Raw genomic sequence first — 14,670 nt, 5'->3', positions numbered from 1 at the left:
GGGACTGGGATACTGGCCAAGGTTGAGGGAAAGCTGAACTCAGCAAACTACAGATATATGTTTAATGAAAACCTGGTCCAGAACAAGACACGCTTGTTGCCTCATACCCAAAAAGACTTGTACCTGTAATCATGGACAAAGGAGCTTTAACTAAGTTCTGGTTTAAAGGTCTGAATACTTATGTCGAGGTATGAACTGATCCAAAACATTTTAGCGTATCAAGAGTCGCAGGATTCTACCGCTCAAATGTGGGACGTACGCATTTCACACTTTCCTGCCCATAGATGGGATGACTTAAGTTGACCTTTAACTTAACATTCCAATCAAAAACCCTTCCAGGTTTAAAAAGGAATGCAATTACCAATTTAAAATATCTTTTATGAAGTGCTTTATGTGCCTAGAGCTCCTCACATTTGCGACTGTATATAGTAGAAATCGGCACTTCAATATTTGAGGGCAGAAACACCTCCCTGGCTGCCAGACAGCCTGTTAACGTGGAGCTTATGGAAGAGACATGTCCGCTAAGCTAGTGCGCACCTGCCTCCCCCCCCTTCTAAATAAGCTGCATTACAGATCTTTGAGAAGCATTGGAAAGCCGCACTCGCATGCCCATGCTAATGGGTGCATGTGTGCTTGTGGCTCCAGCAGAGAGAATTTTTTATAAGAAGTCTCTGATTAAAGTGTTTCCTGGCACAGACTGAAAGTATCTGTTGGGGAAGAAGGGGGTTGCTTAAAAAGGCTGCAGACAAGAGATTTGCAGTTTTTGAAAGCTGTTTTTAGATATTTAGATATAACCTCAATACATTAAAAAAAAAATTCATGCATGTTTTTGTTGGGGTATATCTACTAAACAGTTTTTTTTTAAATTACATTTTCAATGTAGTGTTCCTTTAAATAATACCAACAGGGCAGCTCTTGGTCTATCTTCTTTGTTCCAGGACTTCAAGCATTGCTGATAAGGAATATGGCAGCAATGCCTATTCAACAGTGAACCAAGAAGGAACCAACCATTTTCTTAATTACTTTTAAGGACGGCTACAAGAAGGTATGATATAGAAAATACAGTTGGTTGTTTAAAGTAGGACTATTATATAGTGCCACAGATAATATTTTAAGTTAGCGTTTTCATTTTAGCATTTTACATTTTGTTAGCATTCAATTCATTACAAGTGATCTAGTCAGGAGTGTTGGTATGGTCCAGAAAATACAGTGCAGCTGATATTCTCTCAATGAAAGCATAGCCGGAAACATGCACATATTGCCACACAATCTTATAGAGGGATACGCAACGTTCTGTTCCCCAGCCCCTACTCCTAACATTCACAAGGTATGTCCCCTAAATAGCCTGGCGGAGCACTGAGGCTAAAGAGCCCACATGTGGGGCCTCAGCCCCCCAAAGATCCCACCCCCAGAAACTCCTATGGGTTTAGTGAATACATTCCTGTAAGTTTCACAGTTTTGGACTCACCCCAATGTAGTCAATATCCAAGTCGTGATACTGCTTTGCGCCTATGATCCAGGAAACAACGTAATAAGCGGTTACGTCAGGGTTATCATAAGGCCAGTTTTTGCCATTACCAATCCAGCCAGGATATGCCCACGGCAACCCTAAACCACGAAAAAGAGCAAAAACTTTAGAAAATACAAAAAATGCCTTCATAACAATACTACTTAAAAGTCAGATTAACCCTTTCCCCTCAACTGTCCCACAGGGTGGAACATTTTAATTTTCTTATTCCGATCGTTTGTCCCACCTGGTGGGACATATGTGTAGCATACAAGTTTGACGATCATACGGCTCACCCAGAGGGACATATCGTTATCCGATAAAGGCAACTTGAAAACAAAATGTGGCATATTTGGTGAGCAACACTGAAATTTTATACGAGTGGTTAAAGATTTCTTTCCCCATCTTTTTTAATGGTGTGAGTCCATGACAAGGGGTTAGGCAAATTTCTTTAAATAATGACCCTCCAGCTGTTGTTCTACAATGCAATTTCCCAACAGAGAATTGTGGAAATAGTACTCTACAAAGAGATGCAGAACCCAGGAGAGAATTGTAATTGGTAATATTGCTGCATTATGGTAAATCAATTAATGCTTAGAATTCAGAAAATTTAAGTTAGGGACCAGGAAGGGGCATCATCATGAGATACATTTGTTTAAAGTAACACTTTTCACTGCCCTTCCTTTACCTTTAAATGGCTGTGAAAAACTGATATAAGGTCTCTTATTTTACAATTTTCTATATAGTATAGTATATTCAATATGTGGAGATCAAAACAGAATGCAAGAGAACAGACAAAAGCTCTAGTAGCTTGCCTTTCGGTAAGTCAACATATTTAATATATGTTTTATTCTACTTCGTTCATCTATGGTTTGCACAGAGATAATTCCTGTTATAAACTTGGTCAACTCAACACTTTGTGTTATCCATTTATTATGCATTTATCTGGATTCAAACCAGATTACCAGAGTGCCTTTGCAGTTTGTCAATAAATCAGAAACCCCTTTAATTCAAACATGTTTATAATGAGTCACCTATTAGGGTAATATTTGGATTCCTCTTCTTGGCCTCCTTCATTAGCCACCACTCGTACCCTCTGAAGTAATTTTGGTCATCAGGATAGTGCATGTGAGAGGGTTCTGTACCATCTGAGGAAATAAAATAGATACATTTTTAAGGGAGAGATTCTATTAAAATCTGCACTATTATAAGCTGTAAAGACTAAAGTAGAGTCTGTAAAGAAAAAAACATATTGCCTCTTTTAAGACAATAGCACCAAATCAACAATCATATTTAGAAAAAATTGGGCACTAATTGATTCATTCAATATTTACACAAAATGTATTAAAAATTTACAATTGTATAGAATTAAAAAATAAACACAATTAGGGGCGAGGTCTGACGTCCGAGATGATCGGACATGTCTTCTACTAGCTTCAGCAAAATCTGAGCCTAACTTCGGCATATAAGGTTTCAATCCCTGATAAACTAAGGTAAGGACTTGCAGCAAATGAATACTTCACCTTGCAGTATCTCTGTAGCTCGAACCGAATCGAGCTGTCCAGGAATCACTCCATCTAGCACTGCAACCTAGAGCGACTGAAGACCCGAAGGTGAGGGGAGATGGCCAATTACCCACCTGAAAACAAAGCCCTTGGGAAACAAAGCCCCGTTACCCGACCTATGGACCGGTGGGGGAATATCTCAGTCCCCACTGTAAGCTCCTGCTCTACTGCAGTACTGACACTACTTACTTCTGACCCAAAGACCGTGGAATTTCTAAAAATGGCCATCGCACTGAAACATCAGAAGACTAAGTAAGCCAGTCATGGAGAGAAATCTTCAACGCTAAATTCAATATTCTTTGCCAGGCGTTCTGGCAACAGATACACAGCAGAACATCCATTCATTCCTTGTCTGCTGTACTGTCGACCCGTGAAGCCACTAGGGTTCATGAACCTCCATCTGGACTGGGGACCCATGTGGCCTTAGGTCCACCCAATTGGCCACTTACCCAAGTGATCCTTCAGGTGAGGAATTGTGGTAATTTATAAGCCTGCATAAAATCCAGATACATCCCCAGCATGAAGAAGGGGCAAGAAGCGGACCTGTTCCTGGCAAAGAGACTGCCTTTTTGGTTTGTCTGGAAGAACTTGCCTTAGAAGAAGAACTGTCCACAGTGGCCTCTTCTGCTCTCCTGTTACGGTTCTCACCGTGACATCCAGATATGGTCGCCAAGAGGTGTAGGTACAGACCATTTTATTGGAGTACACGTGATTTGTTTTAACCATCCAACTAGGACTTGTCAGTGTAATAATTGGGTTTGAATTCCTGGGATATACTGAAGATACTCAATTGGATCATTTAGTAGTAGCTAGGAAAGTTATTGGCGCTATTACTCATAATCTGTTTCACTGGCTGGGATTCCCTCGACATCGTACTAGCACGCAGACATCACTGGAAGCAATGCATAGCAAGGTTACCTTTCTTCCCTTGCTGAATTTACATTATTGCGGCTACATTATCTCCATTCCAGACACAGGTACAGGCGCCTTCTGGCGTACGTTCTGAATTGCGTCATGTATTTGGAACGTAAGCGGCTTATGGTATTTGTGCTGGACACTTGTCACTGTTAGTATAAGCATTAATATTGCACATTATTGCAGGTCTTTAATACCAAGGTGCATGTTACATCCGCGTTATCTTTGATAAATTGTGTTTATTTTTAATTCTATACAATTGTGAATTTTTTATACATTTTGTGAGAATATTGATTAAATCAGCAACTCTTCTTTGTATTTTAGTACTTTTACAAAATGTCACAAATATGACAGACTGCAGACACAAAAAAAAAATACTTCAGCAAGCTGAACTGCTTTGTGTGTGTAGAGTGTTCCTTTAAGCATTTATCATTTACAGCCATAGTGGGTTTTAACACGTAAGCAGTTTATGCAACTTCATAGACCACAATCATTCGTTGGGACCCATTGAGGAAGTGAAAAATAAAAGCTTTTTATAATTTGTCATTCTACGTTGCCAAAATGTTACAAAGTTCAAAAAGTTGACAAGTTTGTATTGCAATCCTTAGCATCAGTATAATGGCCATGAGTGCTATGAGCTTCCCTTGGCTTTCAACAGCTAAGTCCTTCCAAGGTAAGACGACAAACCATCAGCATACAGTTTGACTACTTACACTTAGCACTCGTGACACCATATCTACTACATAAGCTTGATGTAGTTGTTCTGGTGTCTATAGCCTGTCCCTGCAGGCGTTTCAGTGTAAACACTGCCTTTTCTGCAAAAAGGCAGAGTTTACATTGCTGCTTACTAACACCTCTAAGGACAGTCACTCAGACGGTCACTAGAGAATCCTGGGTCACTGCTGCACCACGTGCAGCACACAGGTTCAGTGTCTCCAAGCTCTGCATGGAGGCGCTGAATGTTCCTCATAGAGATTGTTTAATGTAATGTATCTCCAAGAGGAGATGCGGATTGGTACATTTGCTGCGCATGCACAAAATTCTCCCAATGCTTTCCTAAGGGAAAGCATTGCCTTAGCTGAGATCATAAAAATTGATCATCTCAGCCATGACAAAACTGTCACGGCGTGGGAAAATGGGAAGAAAGGTGAGTAAAAACACCTTCCTCATGCAATCGGAGGGGGCAGGTACCTAAAAGCGCGCACAAACACATTGACAGGCTCACACACACTGACAGGCTCTCTAACAAACAGACACTGACAGGCTCTCTAACAAACACACACAGTCTGACAGGCTCTCTCACAAACACACACACAGTCTGACAGGCTCTCTCACAAACACACACTCTTGACAGACTCACAGAGGTTTACACACACACACACACACACACACATTTTTGTTTGAATTGAAACCCACTCAGCCTCCCTGCCTTTGGGAGAGCTGAGTGAGTCTTTCCTGGGGTCCAGTGGGGCTGCTCTCTGCCTGTGTGCGAGGGAGCAGTACTCTGCCTGTAGCTCCTCTCTGCTCCCTCGCGCTCTGTAATGATGACATCATATTCCTGCTCCCTAGCGTGCTGCCCATAATGCTCCCGCAGGCGGGTGGGCGGCATCCTCCATGTACCTGCAGGCGGGCAGCATCCTTCAAGTACCCACGGGAGGGCAGCCACCTCCATGTACCCACGGGCGGCGTCAAAGCTCCCTCCCACACTAACTAGAGAGCTGGCAAATCCCAGACATCAGGGCAAAGTTTCTAGTCACCGTGGCAATCTGACGCCTGGGATTTGTCAAGCCCTGTTTTAATGGATACAAAGGGAATCTAGTATATAGTGGAAGTGTTAGCGGATAGTGTGTTAGCGAAATTGCAAACAAATGTGCAAAAGGATGAAAAGGGAAAAGGGGAAAAAATGCCCCTGACAATCAAGTCTTGGCTAACTGGATTATGCTAAAAGCTAATAGTTTAGATAGAGACAGCTACATTTTTGAAACTGCTTAAGAGGGTACTCTTAGCACCATAGCCACTACATTATTGTATAGAGGTGATGGTGCTAAATGATCAGTCCACATTATGTTTTGCTTGCGAAGTGATTTTAGAGAGATCTGACAAAAACTGGGACTCTTAACCCCCAACCGCTTTATTGATAATACCGCATTTACACTTCCACTTCACCAGAATCCATTCAATCCTATATGGCAGGGGTGGGAAATCCGCGGTCTTCCAGATGGTTTGGACTACATCTCCCTTGATGCTTTGCTAGCATTATGGCCCTAAGAGCATTATGGGAGATGTAGTCCAAAACATCTGGAGGGCCGCAGATTACCCACCCCTGCTATATGGCAGTGGTTCCCAACCCAGTCATCAAGTACCCCCTACCAGTCCAGGATTTAAGGATTACCCTGTTGTGAGTGTTTTATTTTCCTTTTTCTGAAAACACCTTAGACACAACAGGGTAATCCCTAAATCCTGGACCAGGGCTGCCATCAGGGCATGACAACTGCCCAGCAGCTCTTTGGGGCCAGACTGGCCCATCAGGAGACTGGGAAATGTCCCAGTGGGCTGCTGAAGCTGGGACTGGCTGAAGGTTGCAGCAGCTTTAAAAGTTGTATTTTTTCTTTGAAATTTTTTGGGAGCTGGGAGGCGGCATCGCATAGTTGCTCCTCGCAGTGAATAGACGTGTAGCAGGCTGCCGGGATACTGCGTGACATCATATGCCGGCAATGGAAGCAGGAGAGAGATATGGTGACAGCCCTTAGCCAGCTCCAGACTTGCAGACCTAATGATGGCCATTGGGAAGCAGCAGGTAACGGCACTGTGCAGAGTGAGAATCTTTGAGTATGTATGTGTCAGTGTGCCTGTGTTTGTTTCTGGGTCAGTGTATGTGTGTCAATGTGTCTGTGTTTATGGGTCAGTATATGTGTGTCTGTGTTTGCTTATGCGTCAGTGTGTTTGTTTATAGGTCAGTATATATGTCAGAGTGTCTGTGTTTGTTAATGGGTCAGTGTATGTGTGTCCGTGTGTCTGCTTGTTTATGGGACAGTGTGTGTGTGTCAATGTGTGTAAGGGTCATCGAATGTGTGTTTGTGTTAATGTGTGTATGGGTCTCAATGTGTGTATGGGTCCCTTCACTGTACACACACCACATCCACTTTACACATTCTACATCCACTATACACACACACCACAATCAGTACACTGCATCCCTGTGGGTGGACTTGGGGCAGCCCTGTGGGGGTACTTGAGGACTGTGTTGGAAACCACTGCTATATGGTAATGACTGGTCTAGAGATGTGAGGTGCAAGGGGGCTAGTTAGTCCACAGCCTATCCCTGCTGTCCAAGTGTAAATGCAGCAAAAGAAGGGGTGCACTATGGTTAACATTATTGTAAAAGCATTCCATAAACAGTTTGGCAAACCCAATGGGATTTTGTTTTGTAATACACTGGGCTATAGTGGTTATGGTGCTTAGAGTGCCTCTTTAAGACTTAAAGGACCACTCTAGTGCCAGGAAAACATACTCATTTTCCTGGCACTAGAGTGCCCTGAGGGTGCCCCCACCCTCAGGGACCCACTCCCGCCGGGCTCTGGGGGGAGGAAGGGGTTAAACTTACCTCTTTCTCCAGTGCCGGGCGGGGAGCTTTCCTCCTCCTTCCTCGCGACGTCATCGGCTGAATGCGCATGCGCGGCAGGAGCCGCGCTCGCATTCAGCCGGTCGCATAGGAAAGCATTTACAATGCTTTCCTATGGACGCTTGCGTGCTCTCACTGTGATTTTCACAGTGAGAAGCACGCAAGCGCCTCTAGCGGCTGTCAATGAGACAGCCACTAGAGATTTTGGAGGCTGGATTAACCCTCAGTATAAACATAGCAGTTTCTCTGAAAATACTATGTTTATAATAAAAAGGGTTAATCCTAGAGGGACCTGGCACTCAGACCACTTCATTAAGCTGAAGTGGTCTGGGTGCCTAGAGTGGTCCTTTAACACTTTAAATCCAGGCAGATCAAACCTAGCACCTCAATTGTGTAACCCTACAGGCATGCAGTGCTACTGATGTCTGAAAACATTCCCTGTTTAGCATCTGTGTTTATGCTTAAAATGACCATCACAGGACCAATTCATCACACCACAAGTAATTTTTTTCAAGAAAATAGGGAAATAGCCAAATGAATATTTTGAACACCGATAATCTATCATCTTGTATTGGTGTAACCAGGTCTATATGAAAAGGTTCCAACATAACTTTATCCTATTTAGCTCATTGAGGGATCATGTAGAAAAAATATAACAACTTATGATCTTAGTATCGAAATGTGTCTTAGCTGCAAATCACGTTTATACATTCTATATATTGTGAGCTCCCTTGATGGATAATTGATTGTTGCAGTTTTTGCCCAACATTGTATCCTGGTCATTTGTTTTTCCTTTTATTCATTATGCATTGGTAAATGTCCTTGTTATTTATTATACACTATTCATTGCTCATCGTTCACTATGTGTATTTTATGGTTTGCCTTAGAGACACATTTAGTGGACAAATCTCTTATTTATTTCTAGATAAGTATTCTCAGTCTGTTTTGGATTACATTTCTGGTAGAATACCCACATTTTAATAGAATTTTCCTCATGGGAATTGAGTTTTGAGAACGGGAATTGAGAACGGTTTCAGCCAGTTCTAGGTCAGAGAAGATCTCATCCATTTTAATCCATTTTGAATTAACTCAACCCTTTCTTATAGGCCATGAACTAGTTAATTAATCTCTCTCCCATTAATTGTGATGTGAGATAAGCTACTTACTTTTCTCAAACACCATCACTGAAGCATGTACCCCCAACCCCTCCTGTTTTCCGCTCTAACCCTAATTTGATTGGATCTGCTCGTGAAAACATCCCCAAAAATGGCCATTCTGCCCCCAAGACAGTCACTCTGTTCCAATATGTCAGTGTAAGAGGAGCTAGTCAGGGAGTAATCACAGCACAGGCCTTTTTAAATTAAATCTAAAAAATGTGATAGCAGAACTGCTATCAGTTTTAAAACAGGTCCCTCAGGTTCAAACAAGTCAGTATTCAGAATAAGAGTCTATGCAGAAACTATGAATTAATAGAAAGGTTTGGGGGGAGGGGGAAGCATTTTAAGATAAGATTTTTTTTTAATCTACACATATGCTAGCAATTTTAATTTACTTAAAAAAAATAGGTGCAATGGGATCAGGGTTGCTTGGGATCCAGATCTATTCCCCTACATCGTCAAGCCCTACTCCCCCTCCTACACCACAATTATTCAGGGTAAAGTCCTGCCCTATACCTACTGGGCAGGCAGGCATCACTTCCTCGGACTGCTCCTTTTTTCATGCAGAAATCAATTACTGTGAGTGCTCCGCACATCATCTTTTAAAAGATGGTTTGGGCTTGTATTCACAAATGATGCAGTATCTCAGTATACGCAGATTCTGTCCCCATGACCAACATAACAGCCCCATGACCCCAACATACTAGAGACAATACTAATGTTCAGTGGAAAATTATTCAAGATACGTTACTGAACAAAAGCACTTGCCTCCAACAACCCAAAATTCAATTTATTGTGAAACAATGAAAGCAAGCAAATATATGCAAACTCCCTAAGCTTAACCACTCCCGTACTAAACTCCAGTACAAACACTTTATTTTCATGTATTTTGCATAATGCAATTAAGACCAAATGCATTCCTTACCCTTATTTCTACTCTAGGGATGATTACCAGCCTGAGGAAAATACAGTTTGCTGCCAGAGGTCAATGATTTAATGACTACAAGTGTTCAAATAAATGCCTGCCCACTCCATACTTTCAAACAATACAGGAAGTTTCAATGTGTCAAATCATTCCTACAGGCAAGGAGGGGGAGGGGTGGATTAGCATTATTTTTACATTCTGTTACCATTTTTAGTAAGTTGTAATGCTACCATGCTAATAAAGCTAGTAATTCATCCTTGCACATACCCAAATTAAAGGTGTTTGACCATTTTTAATTTATCTATTTTAGTCACACCTGCTGTATGTGAGAAAAAACATAAATTTTACTTACCGAAAATTTCTTTTTCCTGAAGATTAGAGGCAGTGCTTACACCATAGGGATATCCAATCTGGAGGGAAAAACAGGCAGGCAAATCTCCAAACATTTTAACCTCTCCCCTAATTACCTCCTTTCCAATAAGTAGCAGCTCCTCCTGATCATCCCCAGACAATACATAAGCCAAATAGCTGCAACATTACTTAGTTTATTAGAAAAAGGGGCGGGAATTGTAGCACTGCCTCTAATCTTCAGGAAAAAGAAATTTTCGGTAAGTAAAATTTATGTTTTTCCTTTCAGATTAGAGGCAGTGCTTACACCATAGGGATATAATAAAGCAGATCCTGAGGGCGGGTTTCAGTTCACTACTGCTTGAAGCACCCTGCGCCCAAAAGCTGCATACTCCGAGGCCAGCATGTCCCACTTGTAGTGTCTTGAGAACGTATGGAGAGAGGACCGATTAGCAGCTGAACAATTCGAGACGGAGAAGTAGCTGCACGCAGAGCCCCTGATGGCGAAACAGCTCTAGAAGAATGAGCCTTTATAGGGTCTGCAAATTCCGTGCCACTCTTAGAAAAAGATAACAGAATACAATCCTTCAGTCATCTAGCCAGAGAACTCTTCGAAACCAACATACCTGTACTTTGTGCCTATGAACAAGACAAACATACCGATAACCTAACGGAAGGATTCCGTAGCTTTTAGATAATGCCAAAGACATATCGTTACGTCTAAGCAGTGAAAATTACTTACCAAGGCATTAGACGGATTCCGACACAAGGTCGGCAAAACCACTTCTCGGTTGACATTGGCAACAGAAAAAACTTTAGTGATACCTGAAGGATCGAGCTTCAGAACCTCCTTGTCCTGATGAAAACCAAAAAAGGGAAAATACCCCCGAAGCGCTCGGAGCTCACATACTCTTTTAGCTGACGAATAGCCACCAAAAGAAAACGGTATCCAAAGAAAACATCTTCAGGGAACTTCTTCCAATGGTTCAACAGGCGGTACTCAAAGCGCGTAAAGGACCAAATTCAGATCCCAGGGAGGACAGGTTTCCCTAACAAAGGGCACCAAACGTGTCAGCGCTCTGAAGAACCTTGAAATCAGAAAATTCGAGGTGAAACATCTGAGGGAGAAGAAACCGATAGCAGAAACATGTAATCTAAATGAAGCAGGTTTAAGACCTTTGCAAATCTCATCTGAAGGAAGCATAGAATCTTCTGGATGGACGCGGAAACAGGGTTGACTTCAAACCTACAACACCGCTGAAAAAACTTCCAAATCCTAACGTAGAACCTTGAAGTAGATGCCAACAAAAATTTTTTATAACTTCCGGATCCAGACCTTTACTCTCTAAATCTGGAGTTAAGAAACCAGGCCGACAATCGGAATCTCCGAAGGGCCGGAAGAGGCACCATGGCGTCCTCTAGAATTACTCCTGAAAAAGGAAGCTTCCAAAAAGTGGCCCCCGGAAAGTTCAGGAGAACCGAGAACCAACTTCTTCTTGGCCACCCTGGAAGGATTAGGATAATACTCACATATTCAGCCTTACTTTTTGAAGTATACTGGGAATAAGCACTACTGGCGGGAAGATATATGCCAGGTTGAACTTCCATGGTACTGACAGGGCATCTATGAAATCCGGCCTGTCTGCTGGATTTAGGGATGCAAACGTCTTGTCTTCCTGTTCACTCTGGGTGCCATCAGGTCTATCTCTGGAACACCGAAGCGGACTGTGCTGAACTTGAAAGTTCTGCATGACAGGGACCAATCTGCTAGTTTCAAATGATGCCTGCTCAGGGCATCTGCCACCACATTGAACTTTCCTAAAATGTGAACTGCAGAGATTGACATAAGGTGCACTTCTGCCCACAGCATGATTATTGAACAAAGGCTTACTAATCTTGTTGATCTCGTACCTCCCTGTTTGTTCAAAAATGCCACTGTCGTTCGATTGACTGAACGAAATTGAATATGTTGAACTTAGATGAGAAACTGAAACGCCAAGAGTGCCATTAATTCCCTGAAGTTCGAGGAACTTCTCATATCCTTCTCTTGCCAGGAACCCTGCTTCTTTATGTCTTCCAGATGGGCCCCCCAGCCCAGCGCAGAGGCGTCTGTTGTTATGATAGAGAAGGACTTCATCCGCTTGATCTTTAGTTTCTTTTCTTCTGGCAGAAAAAACTTCATTGCGATAGAATCCAAAATTAGACCCAAGAACTGGATCCTTGGAACTGGCACTAGTTCCGATTTGTTGAAATTTATTAGCCAGCCATGCTTTTCCAGCGATTTGATGGCTGTTCCCAGATCTAACTGTAGTTGAACCTGGGACTCTGCAATCAACAGCCAGTCGTCCAAATATGGAATGACAGCGATGCCCATACCTCTTAGAAAAGCTGAAACGACTACTAGAAGCTTGTGAATACTCTGGGCGCTGATGATAGGCCGAAAGGCAGTGCTCTGAATTGGTAATGTTTGGTTACCGATTGGCAGCACACCGCAAACCGTAGAAAACTTTTGCTGGATCCCGCTATGGGTACATGAAGATAGGCATCTTTCAAATCCAGGGACGCAAACCAACTCTTTGGGTGAATAAGCAGAGCCGCTGATTATACTGATTCCATGAGGAATTTCTTTTTGATAATCCGCTTGTTTACGGCTTTTAGATCTAGAATAGGTCTGAACGAACCATCCGGTTTTGGCACCAAGAAAAGTCTTGAATAGGTGCCTAGATGTCTTTCCTTTATAGGAACTTCTTCCACCACTCTTTTTAGTAACAGAGTCGACACTTCTCGCATCAGAGAGAGTTCCATAGTTAGAGACTGAACCCTGGAACATAGAAACATGTTTATAGGGGCTTGTGATAATTCTAGAGCGTATCCGTGCTCTATCACTGTAAGGACCCAGCCATCTGATGTTGTCTCTTTCCAGTGCTCTAGGAAGTGACTCAACCTTCCACCCACCGGCCTGGCGCCATAATTTTTTATTTCTCTTGGCAGTAAACCTTTCCTTCTTCCTATAATCAAAGGCTCTTTGCTGTTGACCCCTGAAATAGTTTCTACGAAAGGAACTTCTGAATGAAGGACGTGTCTCTGCGTGACGGCTTCTAGACTGCTTCCTATATGATACTGGTAAAGCTTTCCTTCCTTCATCTGTTTCAACAGCTCATCCAGCTTAGAACCGAAAAGTCTTCCTGGTTCAAAAGGTAGTTCACACAGAGAATTTTTAGATGCCGCATCTGCAGACCAATTTCTAAGCAAAAGCGCTCTCCTGGCGACTGTTGATATACCTATATTCTTGGCCGACAATTTCAGGCTTTCTGCAGAAGCATCCACTAAAAAATCAGGCGCCATCTTAATATTTTTTTTTTTTTTTTTTTTTTTACAGCTTTAACGGGTCTTCCTTAGCTTCTCCCGTATAAACTTTTTCTAGCTCTTCCAACCAAAGTTTTTTGGGCCTTGGCAACTGATGACCCCGTAATCAAGGCTTTAGCTTGGGCTGCAGAAGAGATGAACAACTTCTTTAAAGAGGAGTCCATGCGTTTATCCATGACATCCTTGAGCCCGCTTGAATCTCCAATTGGTAAAGAAGTCTTTTTACCTATTTGAGCAATAGGGACATCCACTACAGTGACCGTATCCAGCTTGCAGTCTTGCTCTGATTCTATGGAAAAAAGAGTTTTTTAAAATGCTTAGACATAAACGGCTTGTGACTAGGGAACTTCCATTCTTTCAAATCAATTCCTTAGTCTGTGGGTGAAAAGGAAACACTTTGGACTTTTTCCCCGTTTCCCCAAAATAAAACATGCACTGCACTTCTTTAATCAATTTCCCAATGGCTACATCTGGGAAGGCAAATTCCTCATCTGAGGAATCACTGCCTGAATTATCTTCATACTCAGAACCACTAGTTCCCGAACTAGTATCAGAAGTTTCCCAAGATCTCAGTCTTTTCTTAGCATGCTTTACCATCTGAGAATCCTGGGCAACAGAAGCCTGGACTGAATGTAATGCAGCTGACTGCATATCCACAAATGTTTGCTGCATACTTTGCTGCAACCAGCTGAGAAAAGTGGACATTTCTGTTCACTTTGCTTCCTCTGAAGCTTCTTTGAACACACTGAGCAAAGTTTCTTTTTACAACCATCAGGCATAGGTTGGCCACACACAGAGCACATTAAATGCTTGGTTTTAAATGCACATTTCCACTTCTCAGCTTTATCCATACTTTCCGGATTAGACATACAGGGAAAACAAGAAAACAAGAAAGGGGAAAATAATCAAACTTTTCTCCTTACGGATTCAGGCTAAGAACCATTTAAAATGAAAACTTAACAGTCTTACCTTAAATGGCCTGAGAGTGTGTTGGAGGGCAGGTGAGAAACACACTTCACAACCGTTCTGAGAGCTCCTGGCAAACAGAGGTTGCTGCTGGTACATGCTCATATAAGTCCTGTAACCAAACGAAAACGTCCAGTTCGAATTTGGCGCCTGAATCCAGGTTCGCATTGCGCATGTGCATAGCGCTCTGCGACTCCCTGGTGGAACGCAACGCAACCTGTGTGTGCGTTCCACCGACAGGACCTCCCAGCAGACGCACGCCTGCGTCCTTCGTCATACCGGCACCTGGCACGGCAAAA

The 14,670-nt window shown here is 42.5% G+C and overlaps 1 protein-coding gene across 2 annotated transcripts in view; it reads right to left on the bottom strand.

The window, feature by feature from the left end:
- The window catches only part of GALC (galactosylceramidase), a 54,644-nt gene that overhangs the window by 27,665 nt on the left and 12,309 nt on the right, over positions 1–14,670 (bottom strand). For both annotated transcript variants that reach the window (XM_063439928.1, XM_063439927.1), the window contains exons 4-5: positions 2,542–2,655; positions 1,469–1,608 (exon numbers count right to left, since the gene is read on the bottom strand). In XM_063439928.1, the coding sequence (XP_063295998.1) occupies positions 1,469–1,608; positions 2,542–2,655 (254 nt within the window). The remainder of the gene's footprint in view (positions 1–1,468; positions 1,609–2,541; positions 2,656–14,670) is intronic.

The sequence above is a fragment of the Pelobates fuscus genome, chromosome 13 (genome assembly GCF_036172605.1).
Source record: "Pelobates fuscus isolate aPelFus1 chromosome 13, aPelFus1.pri, whole genome shotgun sequence".
Taxonomy (NCBI): Eukaryota; Metazoa; Chordata; class Amphibia; order Anura; family Pelobatidae; genus Pelobates; species Pelobates fuscus.
Note: the sequence above shows the minus strand (reverse complement) of the source record. Positions and strands in the feature narration are given on the sequence as shown.